This window comes from Saccostrea echinata, unplaced genomic scaffold (assembly GCF_033153115.1).
Source record: "Saccostrea echinata isolate AGI-Se365-2 ecotype Australia unplaced genomic scaffold, CSIRO_AGI_Sech_v1 ptg000029l, whole genome shotgun sequence".
NCBI lineage: Eukaryota > Metazoa > Mollusca > Bivalvia > Ostreida > Ostreidae > Saccostrea > Saccostrea echinata.
The window spans coordinates 37,443,113-37,461,770 of record NW_026889778.1 but is presented as its reverse complement, the minus strand read 5'-3'; the positions used below and the strand labels follow the sequence as shown (position 1 = coordinate 37,461,770).

Genomic DNA, 18,658 nt, shown 5'->3' with positions numbered 1-18,658 from the left:
GCTAAAATCGGGGATAACTATTCACATACTGCATGTACAGTATGCAGAAAATAAAAAAAAGAATTCTCAAGAACAGCAAAGCCAATTTAGTCATATTGAAAGTGAATCATATTGTGTGGATTCAAGTTCAATTAAGTCATAAATTGTAGGGGGTAGCGTGGGGTTACAATAAGTGCGGAGAGTTAATTGATTGTGAGTTTACTTACTTCTTTATTGCATTCCTATTTGTATAACTTACTTTCAGTATATAAGCTTTTTTATTTAGGATAATTTATTTTCATGAACTTAAAATATGAATTCATCATAAGTTATGCTTTTTTGGCCAGGAGCTAGCTGGCGTCTAATTTTTAAAGGCTTCTTTGAGGCCTGATCATAGATCACTTAATTTAAGAAGTGGCATCTATGTTTACTTTTTTCTAACTTAACCTTGGCCATAACTCATGGACGGTTGGCTCAAGGGCTTTTATTTTTCACAAGTGTATTCATTGTGACAGGACCTTTTTTGGACACCAACTTTTTTGACCTCATGACCTTGTTCTTAAGAAATAAAGAAGTAAATATTCAATTGATGTAAATATTTGGAGATGGACCACCGGAACTGGCGCCTTACTTCGTTTCCTGTGGAAATTGTGTTGACTTTGAAGTTTGACATACTTTTGAAAAACTTTAGCCTTGGCCATGAGCTGCCACATATAACAGTGTTTCACAAACACATCTTGTTTTTTTATTGAATGACATACACATCTGTAATAAATAAAAAGTAAAGTAAAAAACGCATTAAAAATTTTTTTCTTGAAAAAAGTAAGTGATTTTGAAAAATCAGGTCCCAAATTTTCACTTAACCATTTGAAAATGATAGTGGAAGATACATATCCTTTAGGAGAAGGATAGAATATCCTCTTTTGTTTCTTATAGTTTAATACTGTATCTAAAATGTACAATACACTCTAAAAGCACAAGATCTATACAAATGTATTTTATTGACTAGTCAAGGTCCCAGGAAGAGTTTGTAACACATAAAAGTACAATTTAAACTTTATCACCACAGAAGACAATAATAATGCATATTTGTGTTTAATTATATAAGTAAGCTACATTGTGTCTAGTGGCCTTGATCTTATGATAATACATACATGTAATGGTAAATATTAATACAAGTATATCTATTTATACATTTGAATGTTCTTTTGTATCTCAGAAATAAATTTCAAAAAACATGCATATATATGTTAATAAATGTATTTATAGTTCTTTTACTGTTTTCAAAAATATTTTTTTTTTTCAAACAAAGAAAGAACTTCCATACTTTATAATTTTTAAATCCATTCTAGTTTCTCAGTAGGTGTCAAAAAAGAGAAATTTGAATCAATTTTTGAAATGGTTTTTATATCAAATTAAATTGAGAGTATACTCTTAATTCAGGTGGAAGGCCTGTATATATTTTCCCTTTTCAATATTTAGTTGATATACAGGAATTTGGAGCTTAGATACAGCTTTCCTATGATCAAAATTATTAACAATTGTGAAATAGTGCTCTCTTTCAAAGTTATAACATAAGTTCTTAGATTGCAATTATTTTGCTGCTCATTTTCTTTATGCCATAGGTTTATAAATAATGTTTTATAATACTTGATGACTTCTTTTTAAATGAATTGGGACTTTGTTTTAATGTGTCAATGTTTTTGAATTCGGATAACTGAGTCAACATTGTTTGGATGGATGCAAACCATGATGGTTTATGTTGAAGGAAAATGCTCTTCAACACCGGATATCCTTTCCTGAGTAAGATGAAAAATGGATGCATTGTTACAAGTCGAAATCGATATTTTATCATGGCTTGAATAATTTAATAATACAATGGAAAATCGTCCAACTTCAGAGAGAACTGCAAAATTTGTAAATTTTCTATGCACACCAGGAATAGCCTTGCAGTATTTAATGTGCAGTGTTTCGCATTACAATTTGTTAAACGTTATGTCCATGGTAATATCTCTATTCGTAACTTTGGAAACCAAACGGTTAGGCCCCCCACCGACCCACCCACCCCCAGTCTCATCCCACCAATTTCACAACATATACAAGAATAGGAACGATTATATGATCAAATAAATGAAGGTTAATACTGACATTATGGCAATTAGACATAACTTCCTTTTTAATTTTGAGCATGATTTTAAAGCCTTTTTATATATAATTCTTTTTTAGCAAAGGTAAAAGATCCTGAGTTACAGAGCTTAATGCGATGATATTTATATTGCTGAACACAATGCACATGTATTTTATCAATATGTACGGAATGAGGAATTAAATCATTTGTTGCTAACATATGATAAATACTTATAAACAGCAAAGTTTATTTCAGGGGCCATATTTGAACCTAATGATAAGTGTGAGAGTCTCGAGCTTCCCACACGTCTCCTTACATTGTACTTCAAGTATCTCTCACGATTAACGTGTACAGCTCAAAAAGCATCTGTTGTCACTCATTTTGTTAGGTCAAGATGTAAATTTTAAAAAGAAGTACACTTATTTCAAGAAGCTATTTTGTACATTGTATCTCAAAAACTTAACCACATTCAATTTACCTTCAAAGGAACACTAAAGTATGCTGTTATATGTAAGAGGTGACACTTTTATTCGTATTTATTTTCGTAGCTCATCTTAACCAAAGGCTGAATTAGTGCACCTTATGCAATCATTAATGTAAGAATAACCCTTAATGTAAAAGTAAAAAAAAAGATTTACAGCGACAATGCATGCACATAAAGTATTTTTCTTTAAAAATAAGTTTTTTTCAGTTTTATTTTCATAAATTTGATTCCCCATTTCAGCATGAATATTTGGACTTTAAGGTTTAAATGTTTATGTTTAAAAATAAATGTTTATGATGCTAAATTCTCATATCTGGTTTAAATCATATGATGTACCGCAGCATAAATTTTCGGTAAAGACAACAAAATGATGAACTGTCTTTTTACAATTAAAAAAAAAATCTATAAATTTCATATCACACAAATCAAAAGTATCCTGGTTACATACTGTTTCCCAGAGAACGGTATTTGTTCTTGACTTCTTTTTTATAAGATAAATTAGATTGAATATAGGTATCCAGATTACATTTAGTATGATTTCAAATTGAAAGTCGTGAAAATGCTTCACTTTCTACATAATTTAATAATACCTATAAAGTACGGTAAAAAATTATGACGTCATAATAGATCTGACTCCAAGAGGCTGTCTAAACTCATTTACATTTATCGTAACCTTAAGAAATTACGAAATTCTACATGTATTGTGTCTTTCACATTCGTATCTTTCTACAAAAACATATATAACACCTTTGGTATTTATTCACACATCTCTTTGTTTCCGTACAAAATGTACCGAATCACAGCACCTATTGTACTGTTTAGGCGTCGTATATTTGTGAAATTCAGCCTTTTTAATTCTTCTATATGACCAAGTTTATAGACGTGTAACCCGTAACTGTGAGACCATTTGTAATTCTGGTTATACAAAATCATTGCGTGTGGAAAGAAAACGCAATGATGATCTTGCACTTCAATTAAATCCTTATTCTCTTTGGCGAGCTTCATGGCCATAGTCACCGAGTTGTCTCCCCACTTCGTTGGATCATAAGATATGTAACTTTCGATCCATTTATTAATAAATTGGGAGTTCTTTGCTGCCAGAATTAATGCACTTCCAAGGGAACCATCATGCGCATTGCCCATTGTACATTCATTGTTTCTGAAGACATTTAGTGATCGTAGGATTATTTGATCTGTATCACAATATATGCCACCATACTCTAAAATATTGTATAATAATATGTTATCAGTATATCGATACAACTTCTTTATTCCTGAAATATTTCACAGAAAAGGATTAAACTTAAAGAGTAAAGGTTTAACCTTTATAGGAATATCATAATCTACTTTAAGCATAACTAAGAAAAAATTGCAGATAAAAAACTTGAATCTTTAGGTAAAGTTTTTAAAAAATGATTAAATACAAGACAAAATTAGATGTACATTGCAATTTTAAAACAAAATTTTTTTTTTAATTTATAGATTTTATTTGTGCTTTCACATATACAGACTATACAATATATTAGTTAACATTCAATACATACTTTCATTTCTACTGCCTGCTACTTCATATTAAATATAATTTCTTTGTAGTAAATATATGTTGCATTTCAAAATCACATTAAATTTGTATATGACATATTGTACATTTTAATGAATATTCGCTGTGAAAGCTTTATATACTGAGGTAAAATTAAAGAAAGGAAAAAGGGGGTGAAAGGGTGCAAAAAAGTGAGGTGGGGGGAACAGTATTAAGTATTTTAACATACTTGTACATTTGTATATAAACTTGAGAAAAATAAATACATTATATCATATCACAAATAGTTTTCCAATATTTTTCATATTCTGAAAATTTACAGTTTCTTAAAAGTATAACTTTTTCAACTAATATTCTATCCACAATATTTTTTTCTAGCATTGAGATGCTTAGTTTAGGCACATTTTTAAACCTACTAGCAAAAATAAATTGCTTAACAGTAAGTAGTAATATGTTGTGTAGTCTAAACATGTTTTTGTTGTTGAATTTGCCAAAAAGTATATCCTTTCTATCAAAATTAATGGTAAAATGAAACTTATTTATAAACCATTCCTCAATGTGACACCATATTTTTTTTAACGCAGAAACACTCAAAAAATAAGTGTTCAATAGTTTCGACATCTTGTTTACAAAAGGAACATACAGGTGAATCAATTAGTTTGAGATTGTAAAGGTATTTATTTGTTGCAATAATCCTATGCAGAATTTGTAATTGCATCCACTGAAATTTTGCTTCTTTTGTTACTTTAAAAGGAAGTTCAAATATTTTGTTCCAGTCTATATCGCCAAAAAATATTCCATTATTTTCCGATTTTTCTAGTGCCTTAATTGCTTCCTTTTTCTTCTTAATGAGTAAACTATACATGTCTTTACAGCCTTTTGTACTTTTATAAAAAATATAAAGTGAATTAGGGATAAAAGGTCCAGTTTCTCTTTTTTCAATATCAATACTTTTCAATGTTTTTAAAACAGCTACTTTTAAACCTGCATATTCTACAAAATTTGTTTTTACATTAAGATTTGTGAGGTACTCAAGGCTTACAAATTTTCCTTCAGAGTCAAACAGATCTCTTACAAAAACAAAGCCTGCATCAAAATAACTTTTCAAAAATATGGATGAGTTGTTCATTTTAATTCTTGAATTAAACCATATATGTTCATGAAGAATTTGCATATTATTTTGACCAGAGTCAATGATCTTTACCCAATTAAGTAAAACCTCTTTCCAAAACTTGTTACTTATTTTATTACACATATTAACAGTAAAGTCTAAACCTCTTACCCATAAAGATTCAACTTTTATTCCTAATTCTGATTCAAGAAGTTTTAGCCATTTTGTATCTGAGTTAATTAGTCTTCGGATCCATGTCGGATCCAAAATTTAATTGCCTTGATTTTTTAAAGGGTAGTTCAAATGTATTTTTTTTACTATCCTGAATTGCCTGTCTAATTTGTACATCTCCTTGCATTTTATATTTTTTTCTCTCAAGTCGGATAGAAAATGGAAAGTTTTTGCGTCGTGCGTGTCTGGATTATGAAATCTTGAAATCTTGCTTTAAATAAATAATGATAATTTTCAATTTAATAAGTTATATCTATACATGTATGATGCTTGTGGTCTTACCTTTCAAAATATGAAGTCTAACTATGTCTGATTTATGCTGCACCCATGAAATACGTCTTCCTGAGATATATAATGGAGGTGAAACTCTAATATGAATTATATTGGGAATAACAGTGAGTAAAAGATCCCACAAGTCACCAAATGGTAAAAAATCAGAAAAGAGTAAAATTAAACATGGCTTCTGCTTTTTATAAGCACTATAGAAACTAACGAAATGAATAAGCTCAAAATTTTGTATTCCAAACCAAATGTAGTGTAATATATTCGGTACAACTCCCCCACCAGAACAAAATTTGTCAATGATTAAGTTAATGCATCTGTTTGGAAATTCATACACCGGAAGCGATTGGTTGAAATTTGTCACGGCGTTAATAGATACATTATTGCTGTTACACGTTGGAATAAGCTGTTTTCTACCATCTATTGAACGTATGTAGAATTCAGAATTTATATCTAGGCACTGTCGAGTTGATTTAAATGTCCAGTCGCCTCCACCTATGGCTTGGATATCTAAATGGAATTGAAAAAGCAATCACATAGAATATTTTATGCCTTCAACAACAAACGTGAAAGATTTTTCTAAAAAAGAGTTTCATATTTTCAATTTTTAATTTTTTAATACTAGTATTGGATTCCTTGGGTATCATTTATTTCAACATCACATATTTTTCAAGATTTTCAAATCTTCATGTCATTACGTTCTTGCGTAGAAAATGGTGTGACGGTACATATTGTTGTTTTGTACATATTGTCGTCGGCGACAATATGTACCTACCCTGACTGCACATATTGTCGTTCATCGGTACATATTGTCGCCGGCGACAATATGTACCGAGACGGGCCTTCTTTTCCTCCTGCATAATGGACTACAAAATGTACAGTCAAGCACCAGCACATATTGTCGTCGGCGACAATATGTACAGTCAAGGTCGGCATATATTGTCGTCGATATGTTGTTTTGAGGAATATTTACTTGAGAAAGGAAAGAGAGTTTGACAATACACACACACACACACACACACACACACACACACACACAGAGGAGACAGACACCTTTACTAGTAACACTGTAGGGAGAAAACTTTTTGGTCAAATAATTGTGTCGAGGATTGATGTACATCACTATGATATGTCAAGATACCGTAATTATTCACCGTATTATTTACCGTAGTAAATATCTGAAAAATCAGCCTATTCTTTTTTCTTGTAATATATACATGGAGATAGAATACATGTATTAGTTTTTTTTTGTTCAGTAGTAATGATTATTTGGAAATTATTTTTTGCGTTTATTTTATGTACAATCATGTGCCGATATAATTGGTGTTGGGGTTGACATTTTTAGATCAGCTGAACTGGAAGTTCAAGTGAACTTTTCTGATTACATTTTGTCTGACGGTTCCTCTGTCTGAAAACTTTTCATAATTTCAGCTTCTTCTCAAGAACTTCTGGGACAATTTCAAGCAAACTTGCCACATAGCATCCATGGATAAAGAGGATTCAAGTTTGTTCAAATGAAGGGTTATGCCCTCTTTCGAGCAAAGTAGTTAAGAATTAGTGAACATTTAGTGACATATTTTTGAAAATCTTCTCATGAACCATTGTGTCAGAAAAGTTGAAACTTATGTGAAAGCTTCATTATGAAGTGTAGATAAAGTTTTTTTTTTTTTTTCAGATCATGTCCCTTGGGGGAAGGGTGTGGTTACAATAGGTGATCAAAGTTTTTCATAGAATATTTAGAAAAAAATCTGTCAATTTTTTTTTCAAGAGGTACTGGGTCAGAAGAGATGATACTTACTGTAAGTGTACTTAAACAAGCTAATTCAGATAATTTGTGTCCCCCGCTTAGGGAAAAAAGAAGAGCATGCGCAGTTCGGGGGGGGGGGGGGGTCACACTGCCCCCCTGTATTTGTAGAATTATTAAATGTATACATGTATATTGTAGCAAATTAAAAAAAGCCAATATGGATATAAAGATTTGATCGCTTATTCTTTAATATGTGTATAGAAGATTCTTTTTAATATACTATTTACAGAATATTTATCACACTGTAATAATGATTTTATGAGTTTATACACGCCAGACATCATAACTTTTTCATTTCACATGTTGAATAGTATCATTTAGTAAATCAAAAAAAAAAAAAAAAAAAAAAAAAAAAAAAAAAAAAAAAAAAAAAAAACATTAAAAAAAGGAGCATCGTCCGGGGATTGAACCCGGGCCTCTCGATTGCTAAGCGAGCAACATACCACTAGACCACGGAGGCACTTTATTATATATCGAATTAAATGCAAACATTAAGTCACATATAATGTTTAAATTCACATGATTGATATTGTCAAAATTTTACACAATAAATGTTGTCTAATTTAGCCTTTACTAAACAGTTCTAATAGATGTAATTAGAATATAAAATCCGCCGACAACCTGTATTATACGTAATAACTCTCCACATGCCACTGTGCTAAAAATAGTACCAAGCGACTTTTAATACATTACACACTTTGAGAGGGGTGAGAGAGGCCCTAGGGAGTTATTGTATAAAATTTCATTGCAAAAGCTAAAAAGCTTCTTGAGATATCGCCCGGAAACAAAAGTGTTACACGCAGACAGAATGTATAAATTTACGACCTTGAACTCTGACCTTTTGACCTCAAAATCAATAGGGGTCTTCCTTAGGGCACAGGGAGTTGTTATGTAAAATTTCATCGCAAAAGCTCAAAAAATTCGTGAGATATCGCGCGGAAACGAAAGTGTTACAGACAGACAGAAATACAGCCGGACGGACGGACAAACCGACCCAAATTTATATCCCCACTTTCAGTGAAAGCGGGGGAAAATAATATCCCCCACTTTCAGTGAAAGCGGGGGACAAAAAGCGGGCTTTGTATGTTCGCGGCTTTGGCGCAGACATGGATGAGCTAATTCATGAATACCACTAAGAAATCATTTATAAATACAATACACGGCACTGACATGTGTAGCACTAATTCATGATTACGCCAACAACTCCATGCCCAGTGATTGCGCTAAATTTTGAATACGCCAATTTATGTACAAGTATAAAGCGAAGATTCAAGTCAAATCATGACCCCCGGGTCTAGGGTGGGGCCATAATGGGCGATCAAAGTTTTGCATAGGAATATATGGGAAAATTCTTTAAAAAATATCTTCTAAAAAAAAAGCTTAGCAATGATTAGTCGTATTTATATGGATTGATTGATGAATGTATTATTATTGTTTAACGCCGAGTCGGCAATATTTCAGCCATATTTCGACGATCAAATTAAGTGTATATGACCATTTTTGAAGTTTTCGGTTGCTCTGGCCATATTTATGTGGAGCATTGCCGTGCATTGCCATGCGACATGTTCTAATGGACGACAATATGTGCAGTGAGGGTTGGTACATATTGTCGCCGGCGACAATATGAACAGGACGACAAAATGTACCGTCACAGCCACGCTGCATGAAATAGCACACGTCAGTGTGATTAGTACAAAAATTATATTCACAAAACTACCAAAAAACAACAAAACAAATCTTTAGGCAACAATTTCTGTTGGGCGACAATATGTACAGTGAGGGTGAGGCACATAATGTCGCCAGCGACAATATGTACATGTTTAACTTTTCAGCACGCGACAATATGTACCGATGGACGACAATATGTGCAGTGAGGGTAGGTACATATTGTCGCCGACGACATTATGTACAAAACGACAATATGTACCGTCACAAATGGTTTCAAATATCAAAAGATGACCCATTTACCTACCTCTGTAACACTTTTGATAAAGAGCCATTTCACTTTCTTTCAATACTGATAACATTTCAATGTCACATGATTGTTCTTGAAGAATCACAGTATTTCTAGAATCCCGGAAAAGGAGAACCATGATAAGATAGAGAACTACCGGCAATAAAAGAAGACCTCCACATGATGGTACTATTCTGCAATTTGGTAAGTTTAAACGTATAAGATGGTTTAAAATGCAGATAAAGATTTATATAAAAAATCAAAATATAAAATAGATAAATAGATTTCCACATTCTTTCCAAATAAATAAATAAATAAATAAATAAATAATTAAATAAATGAATAAATAAATCAAGTAGGAGAGGATACGTTTTTGAAACTGTTAAAGAACATATTATACGTGTCGCATTGAACACATTATGTTAAGTTATGCAAAACATTTGAAAAATGGAGTATCCTGAAGTTATATACAAATAATAGTTGAGCAACTTTTATTGTTAATCAGAATTTTTAAAAACGCTCATTCGACACTATATGTTGATCCTCCTGAAAACAGAAAAAAGTAAACATACGTCACTTCATAAATTAAGTGTTATGATTAGGACTAAACGTAACCTTCAAAATGTAGGCACCAGCTAGCTCCTGGTTGATATATATATTTTCTTATTTCGGGAGTAAGCAAGAACTCAATTTTCTTCTCAAGAACTACTGAGCATATGTCATATTCCTGACATTTAGTATATATTTAAATTCTTTAAATTATTTGGGGAGAGAGAGAGAGAAAGATGGAGTTGGGGCAAAATGATCAAAATGGGGATTCAAAGTTATACATTGGAATAAATAGGAAAAGATCTTTTAAAAATCTTCTTCTCAGAAATAGCGGTGCTTTGATTAGTTATATTAATATGCAGGTATCCTTAGGAAGTGCAAACTCAGATTTGATCAAATTACTTGCCCTAAGGATAAGATGGGACCACAATATGAGTCAAATATTTACATAGAAATATATTAAACTAAATCTAAATTGTCTCAATCAACAACACAAAGATTAATATTAATATGCAAACATCTTCAGGTATTGTTCATTTCAGTTCGAATCATCGTACTGGGGTTAGGATAAGGCTCCTGAAAGGTATAAAAATTTACATGGAAGTTTATAGAAAACAAATCAACAAAAAAAATCCTCCAAGAAAATAGTAAAGCCGTGAATACTCTTAAAAGCATGCAACCATCCTCATGTAGGGCATATTCAAGCGTTTGAACCATGACCTCTAGGATACTAAAGTGTGGCAAATAAGGGGGGGGGGCACAATTTAACTTGAGAATAGAACTGGAACTTAAAGAAAATATTTTCAAGAGTTGATGGACTACCATACATCATATTAATTTGCAAACATTCCAAATGTTTGATTTCAAGATTTCTATTTCAAATATTGACCCTCGTTGGTTATTGTAGGGCCAAAACCGGGGAAAACTACTAACATATTTGCAAATGTGCAGGAAAATAAAAAAAAACTTTTTTTCTGAAAAACCACAAAGCCAGTAAGTCATATTGATACTGAAGCATATCCATGTTGTCTGGATTCAAGTTCGATTGAGTCATGAAGTATTGAAGCTGGGGTGGAGTAACAAATGAATAAATGATGAAAAAAAATTACATTGAAAATTAAAGGCAGAGATTTTAAGCACTGCCTTCAAAATACCTGGTCTGTGTACCCCTGTCAATCAAGTGCATTAAGGTACATCACTGGGTGCTAGAACTTGATTGACATTTATTTACCAGTCCCTGTGTATACCCTGTACACATTGTTTGGTACTCGTGGTGACCCTCAAATTAACTTTTGATCCTTTGATATTTACCACACATGGTATAAATAATAGGGAAGATGTATTACCATGATTACATGGATTTTTTAACTGGATGATGTATATACAATACCTTTAGTATTTGAAATAATTCTGATATTCTTTATGATAATATATATATATAATTTGGTATAATTTTTTGTCAAAGCTCAACAAATACTTTGAATAATATTTTTTTTAATGGGTGGGGATGCTTTGACCCACATTCAATTGAAATTAATAAAAATTATTGTGATTAAACTTTATTTACAACTTTTTATTTCTAATTCAAAATCATCTCAAAATCCCAACACAGGTAAAGTTCGACTTTTTGGGTACTCTGCTATGTATTAAATCACTTCCTGTGTATAGGGATTAGGAGACAAACGACCACAGGTAGACTGCTAGCCCTCAAGGCATTCACACCTGTACAAAATAAGCCCCTCCCTCACCTGGAATTTACCAAACGGGATAAAATCTCTGCCTTTAAGGAAAAAAAAATATTTTTGAAATCTTTCTTGAGGAAAAGCAGGGCCAGGTTGGTTCACGTAAGCCTTTTACCCATATGTCTCTTATGAAACGAAGCTGGAATAGAGATTAACATATGTAGAAACACATAATTATGAATGCTTTAGATATCATATAAATTCAATAGATTACTGTTTTATAGAAGAAATATTTTGGCATTTGTGTACAAATTAAAATAAATATTGTCACCGTATGTCCTCCATAATATGTCATCATCCCATTCTTTTCTTTTCTCACTGTATGTTTTTTGCTATACTTTGTACATATGTTTATGCCTCTCATTTACGCTATTGTATCATACATATATTTATCATTTTTTCCGTAACTATGACGACTTACATACTACCTCATGTACCACTAATATTGGTATGAGCGACATAAATGAACTTTTAAAAACTCCGTATGTAATTGTGGATAAACTTTACGTACATGTACAGTTAACTAGTATATTTTGTTATTGTTTTGATCAGAAGGTAGTCATATATCTCTGATTAATAAAAAAAATGTTAACTTTATTTGAATATTATTTCTTAACTTGTATTGACTGAACTTATTAATTCAACCTCTTACAAAAATATTTCCTCAAATCTATATTCTACTTTCAACCTCATGTGTTCTATCCATAAAAGATAATTGTGTAATTATATTCATTAAATATTTCTTAAAAAATAATGCCCAAAACTTGACATCTGAGAGAGAGAGAGAGAGAGAGAAATTAAAGTGTGATTAAAGATTCATATTGCAATTGGAATACAGAGTGTATTTTTGAAAAAAAAAAAACTAATATCACAAGGTTGTACGACGAAAATAAACTGCACCTTGGTAACAGAAAATTAACAATTGATTGAACGTTTGAGGAACCGCCTCAGGCAATAAACATATCTTGAAAATAGGATTAGTTGATTATTTTGTCTAGGTATCTTCTAAATATGATGTACAAAAAGATTTAGAACGGGATTTAAACAAAAGTTCACAATTATAAGTGACATACAACAAAATATAACGTCAAGTGGTTGTTTGACATTTGAAATGTATTACATGTACATAAGGGACATATACAAGAAACGTGTTCATAAACAATCTACAAATGCATGATTTGAGAAAAAAATAACTCTCGAGCAAGAAGATCGGTGTCATTAAATATCATTTTATATGTAAATAGCAAGAGTTATTAATTTATGATTTATTTTTGGGTTTTTATTCGTTTCTCAAACTAAATTTTCCTTAAAGTTCTTACGCACTTTAGTATCTGCCATGTTTAAAATACATATTAAATCAACTTTACCTGCACTTTGTCAGCACATTCATACTTTCCTCCTTCCAAACTTTTCCAGACAAATCAAAAGATTTAAATTGCAGAGTTCTTACATATTTCGCACACTAAGAGAATTCATCAATTTCACACATTGAACAGAAATGAAATTATATCCTCTTTAATTTTAAAAAAAGTTATATGCATGACTGATTAATGCATTTTGTTGACGTAAACATATTGAGTGGGACGGTGCATATTTAACAGCTGGATAATCACGCTTCAACAGTTAATTCAAGTGCAACTTGAGAAATCACTGCGCATTTTTGTTTTATGTGTGATAGTTGTGAAAAAGGAATTTATTAGTAATTATAAAACGGGAAATAAAACAAGACCACAATTATTTTAAGTTGCATTTATATTAGTTAAGAATTTGACAGAAATTTATGAAAATATATAGAAAAAATTGCATATTAAAAGCTATTCTCTGTAAGAATATTTTCATAAAAGAGGCATGACACACATGATCATCGATTTCCTCCACACGTTATATAACATGACGACTTCGGGATATCTGTAATATAATGAATAAATGGCTACCATAGAAATGAGTTTCAAAGTTGGAAAAATGTTCAGTTTTGAAAATAATAAGTTTAATTAAAATCATTGCTGAAACCTGTTTTATATTTAAATGTCCGAGGGGAATATAGTCTATATGCAGTGATACCATGGAAACAAAATGTGAAAATTCACATTTTAACATCATGGATTTTCATTGACTTCTTTTTCAAAACATTTGTATATGTACAGATGATAATGCATTCAAATTTATTTTAAGGCTTACTTAACGTTAAACAACCATAAAAAACAGCATAGTCTACCCTACGGTGCCAAGAACATCACCTTTTTCATTCAATCTCAAAATGCATAAAAACCTGAGTTTTCCAATTAGGTTCTGTAAAATTAGATCTGATTGTACACACAAGTACTCTAAGGTTGACAATAAAAAGATGTTCGAGTTTCTGATTGACAATATCTATGTGGTTTTTGGAGACCAGGCCTCGGGATCATGAAAAGTCTTAAGGTTAAGTCAAATTTTTATTTTGTGATAAAATGTTGTAGAAGTCAAACAATCACAAAATTTAAAATATTGTTCTATATTACTTTACAAAAGTGTTGTCATCTGCAAAATTAGCGATTAATTCAACAATAAATAAACATTTTACAGGCGATTGAAACTTTGACGTAAGTCTTAGTCTGTTTCATGATCTTAGGTCCAGGTCTTCCAAAAATCTATTGGAATTTCCATGGGTACCAATTGCGGCCCGTTATTAGCAGACCTATTTTTGTTTTCATATGAAGCAGAATTTGTTCAAAATCTTTTACGTGAAAAGAAGAAAACACTTGCTGTGGCCTTCAACTCGACATTTAGATATATCGACGACGTATTGTCAATTAACAATGGTTATTTCCATTGTTATGTCGACACGATATATCCCGGTGAGCTTCAGATAAAAGATATCACAGAGTCTGACACATCTGTTTCATATTTGGATACTTTATTAGAAAAAGACGTTAATGGTAATCTAACAACAAAGCTTTATGATAAACGTGATAACTTTAACTTTTCAATAGTCAACTTCCTTTATTTATGCAGCAATATACCCTTATCACCTGCATACGGGGTTTATATCTCTCAGTTGTTTCGATACGCCAGAGCATGCTCTACGTATGAACAATTACTAAAATGAGGTAAGTTATTGACAAACAAGTTGATGAAACAAAAATATCAGCAGTCTTGTTTAAAGTAATCATTTCGTACATTCTATGGTCGATACAATGACCTTGTCAGCAAATACAATCTTTCATTAAGTCAAATGCTGACAGACGTTTTTCATACTAATTGTTAGGCCATTATTTACACACCGTTTTTCCGTTATTTTCCAATAATAACAAGGAGCACACGGCGGGTGTGACCGCTCGACAGGGAATTCTCACTCCTCCATGGCACCTGATCCCACCTCTAATGTTTTTGGAGGTCTGTGTTTGCTCTGCTTGTAAAACCTTGTAATAATTTTATAAAGTTTCGGTGGAAGCACTAATGCTTCAGACTATGTTCAGACTATGGAAATGACACCATAAAGAAAATAACGTTATAACGACGTCATAACAACCAAGTTGTATTGCTTTTATAAACTTTGTTACACTCTGAAGAGCCTCACGGCAAAAGCGCTAAGTGTAATAATTAAATGTGAACTTGTTTGTTGATCTTGGATTTAATTCTAGTATATATATATATATATATATATATATATATATATATATATATATATATATATATATATATATATATATATATATATATATATATATATATATATATATATATATATTATATATATATATATATATATAAGAGAGAGAGAGAGAGAGAGAGAGAGAGAGAGAGAGAGAGAGAGAGAGAGATTATTTTTCTTCAGTTTAGATGTACAATCGTGCATTTACTTTGTATTATTAAATATTTTAACGGGGAAACATTTACATAAATAGTAAATTCTACGATATCTTTAAAATGTGTGGCGATCAAAATCCAAGATAGAGAGGAAAAATGGAGAAAAAAAAGAATTGTTATTCAATTTCGAGATTTATTTTAAATGCTTGTTTCAAATAGCTAAACTTTCATTTGTCAGACAAACGCAGATGTAGGGATAATTTGAACATTTCAAGTAAGATGATTAAGAAATCTACCGAAATTAAAATACATACTCTCTCTTATTTAAAAAGACGGCTTTTGAATAATCAATCAAGTGAGATGATTAAGAAATCCGCCGATTTTAAAACATTTACTCTCACTTACTTAAAAAGACGACTGATAAAAAATATTTAAATTAAATATTAAGTACTGTGTACAATGTTGTTCATTTTTAAAATGTCATAAATTGTGATGATCCTTTAAGAGTTTTACAGAATTAAATTTCACATTGCCAAAGAAAGTTCAGTAATGAATGATAGAAAATACCAGGTGGACATATGCTATTTAAGGATACTTCAAGGCTAAGTTCATGAAGAAGGAAGGATAAACAGATGGGAAAAAAGATTTTTGAAATACATGTATCTACTCGGGTGTAAAGAGATTGCACTTCATTCAATTTTCTAAAAATGTGTGATCGCAAAAAATTGAATATATGATAAGGAATCAATATCTGGTCTTAAAAACTACATACGTTGTTAATTATACAGCATTTTTACAAAGACTGATATTTAGTTTGAAACACAAACAATATCTCAGACCACATGCACAAACAGTAACTGCAATGACCACAACTTATCAAAATACCTGGTATTTCTATCTTAGATCGTGCTGGAAAATCTGAGGAAATTTTTGTATACGCCAAATATGACGTGGCAATTCTAATTCTTACTACATCTATTATAATAGGTTTATACCTAAACGACAATTATTCTTTTAAGAATGTGAAATTCTCACATAATCAAGCAATTAACTGGAAAAATTGTTTTAAAATTGATAACGCAAATTAGAAAATGTTTTAATTTTTTATTTGTTGATATAATTTTGGAATGAAATATAGAAACAATTAACGAACAGTAACCAAGCTCAAAAATCTATTGAAACAAATACAGATTTGATTTGGAGCAGACTAAATACCGACCTCTAAAAACAAAGAGGTGGGATCTGGTGTCATGGAGGGGTAAACATCTCCTGTCAAACCCCGTCACATCCGCCGTGCGCTCCTTGTCATGATCGGGCCAAAGGAAAAATCCATGAACGATTCAGTATGAAAATAATGTTTTACAACTTGTATAAAAAACGCCAGTCAACATTCGACTTAACGATAGATAATTGCTGACCACAAAATTTGCAAGATGTTCACTTTAAACGAGACTGTTGATATTCTTTTTTTCATCAACCTATTGTTGACAATAGAAAAGTTGAAGTCATCACTTTTATCATGAAGAATTGTTACCACTGATCTTTTTCTTTTAAAATATCCAAATATGAAACAGATGTGTCAAACTCTGTAATATCTTTTATTTTGAGTACAAAGGGGTATATCGAATCAACATAGGAATGAAATGAATATTGTTAATTGATAAAACGTCGTCGATATACGCTGTATTTAAATGTTGAATTGAAGGCCACAGCAAAAGACTTCTTCTTTTCATGAAGAAGATTTTAAAAAATAATTCTGTTTCATAAGAATTAAAAAAATAGGTCTGCTAATAATGGGCGCAATAAGTACACTTGGAAATTCGACAGATTGTCGGAAGACTTGATCTCCAAAAACTACATAGATATTGTCAATCAGAAATTCAAACATCTCTTGAATGTCAACTTCGGAGTACTTGTGTGTAAAATCATAATTTTTTAAACAAAATATTTGACCAATGACAAGATAAGTATATTCACGAGTTCCATTCTTATTGAAAAACAGCTGTCTATGATGTCAATAATCTAGGGCTTTAATGTATTTTTGGGGATGGTTGTATACAGTGTTGAAATGTCGTACGTTTCGATGTTATTGATTGTGGTAAAATTATGTGACTTCAAATTTTCTAAATCTTCCTGGAGTTTTGTATGTAGAGGAAACACATTTTGAAAAGTATACTACTAATTTTGCTACTAGTTTTTGGATGAATGAGAAATAAATTATTGTCCACGCATGTATCATACATCTTTTGCAAAGTCTGTTAACGATTTAACAGGTCAGTTAGAAATGATAAATGTTGTTTCAGAAACGTATTTTATACTTAAAATGACTTTTTCACAATTTGGATGTTAATCAAAAAAGTACATGTTTATCAATTGAATTTTCTTGACATATATTCATGGCTAAATGATGGCTTCTTAGAAGTAACCCTTTCCATTTAATGACCTGTTTCAGGATAGCGCCATTGTGTGACTGTTACATCAGGTTTGTTCTCGATTGAAGAGATAAAAATTGTCACTAATTGTAATGGGCACTTGTATAGGATCTGCAATCCTTGGTGTCCCACAACAAATTCCATTTTCTGCAACATGGTACCTTGTTTTGAAGCCTGGCCAGAGTTTGGTTCAATTCCTCTATAGGGTCTTTTTTACGTCCTTATTCCATAGTCGCTATAACGGACTCTTACACTGATGGAGTCGATTTTAACTGGCGATAGTTTACCGCTGGATTCTCAAATCCCAAATTCTCAAGCGCACCATCCCTAGCTAAGTGATTTATGATGTTCCTATCTATCTTTTATCTAAGCTCGCCATTTGTGCTTTTCTTGGTATTGAATGGTCACACCCACAGTTCAATGTAATTCATAAATAGAAAAAAAAAATTGATGGCATCTTTAAGAACTTTTCTTAACAATTACCGAGATAAGAAGACAAAACTTAAGTAAAGGTTTCCTTCGTCTTTTGACATTCAGCTAGATTTGATTTTAATACAAGATTTAATAAAAATCATAAATTGCTACATTATGTTATATCTTCTATACATAAGATTTATGGTTAGAATCTCATTA

The 18,658-nt window shown here is 31.3% G+C and overlaps 1 protein-coding gene across 2 annotated transcripts; it reads right to left on the bottom strand.

Moving 5' to 3' along the window:
- Positions 1–3,346: 3,346 nt before the first annotated feature.
- LOC133194797 (uncharacterized) lies at positions 3,347–13,297 on the bottom strand. 2 transcript variants are annotated; one of them, XM_061330706.1, is made up of 5 exons: positions 13,175–13,297; positions 9,535–9,710; positions 6,173–6,265; positions 5,756–5,815; positions 3,347–3,811 (listed from the first exon to the last, which is right to left on the bottom strand). In XM_061330706.1, the coding sequence occupies exons 1-5, from the start codon at positions 13,195–13,197 to the stop codon at positions 3,348–3,350; spliced, it is 816 nt and encodes a 271-aa protein (XP_061186690.1). In that variant the 5' UTR covers positions 13,198–13,297; the 3' UTR covers position 3,347. The 2 variants fall into 2 exon arrangements, with proteins under 2 accessions (XP_061186690.1, XP_061186689.1); XM_061330705.1 differs by having other exon boundaries at positions 5,756–6,265.
- Between the last annotated feature and the right edge of the window lie 5,361 nt (positions 13,298–18,658).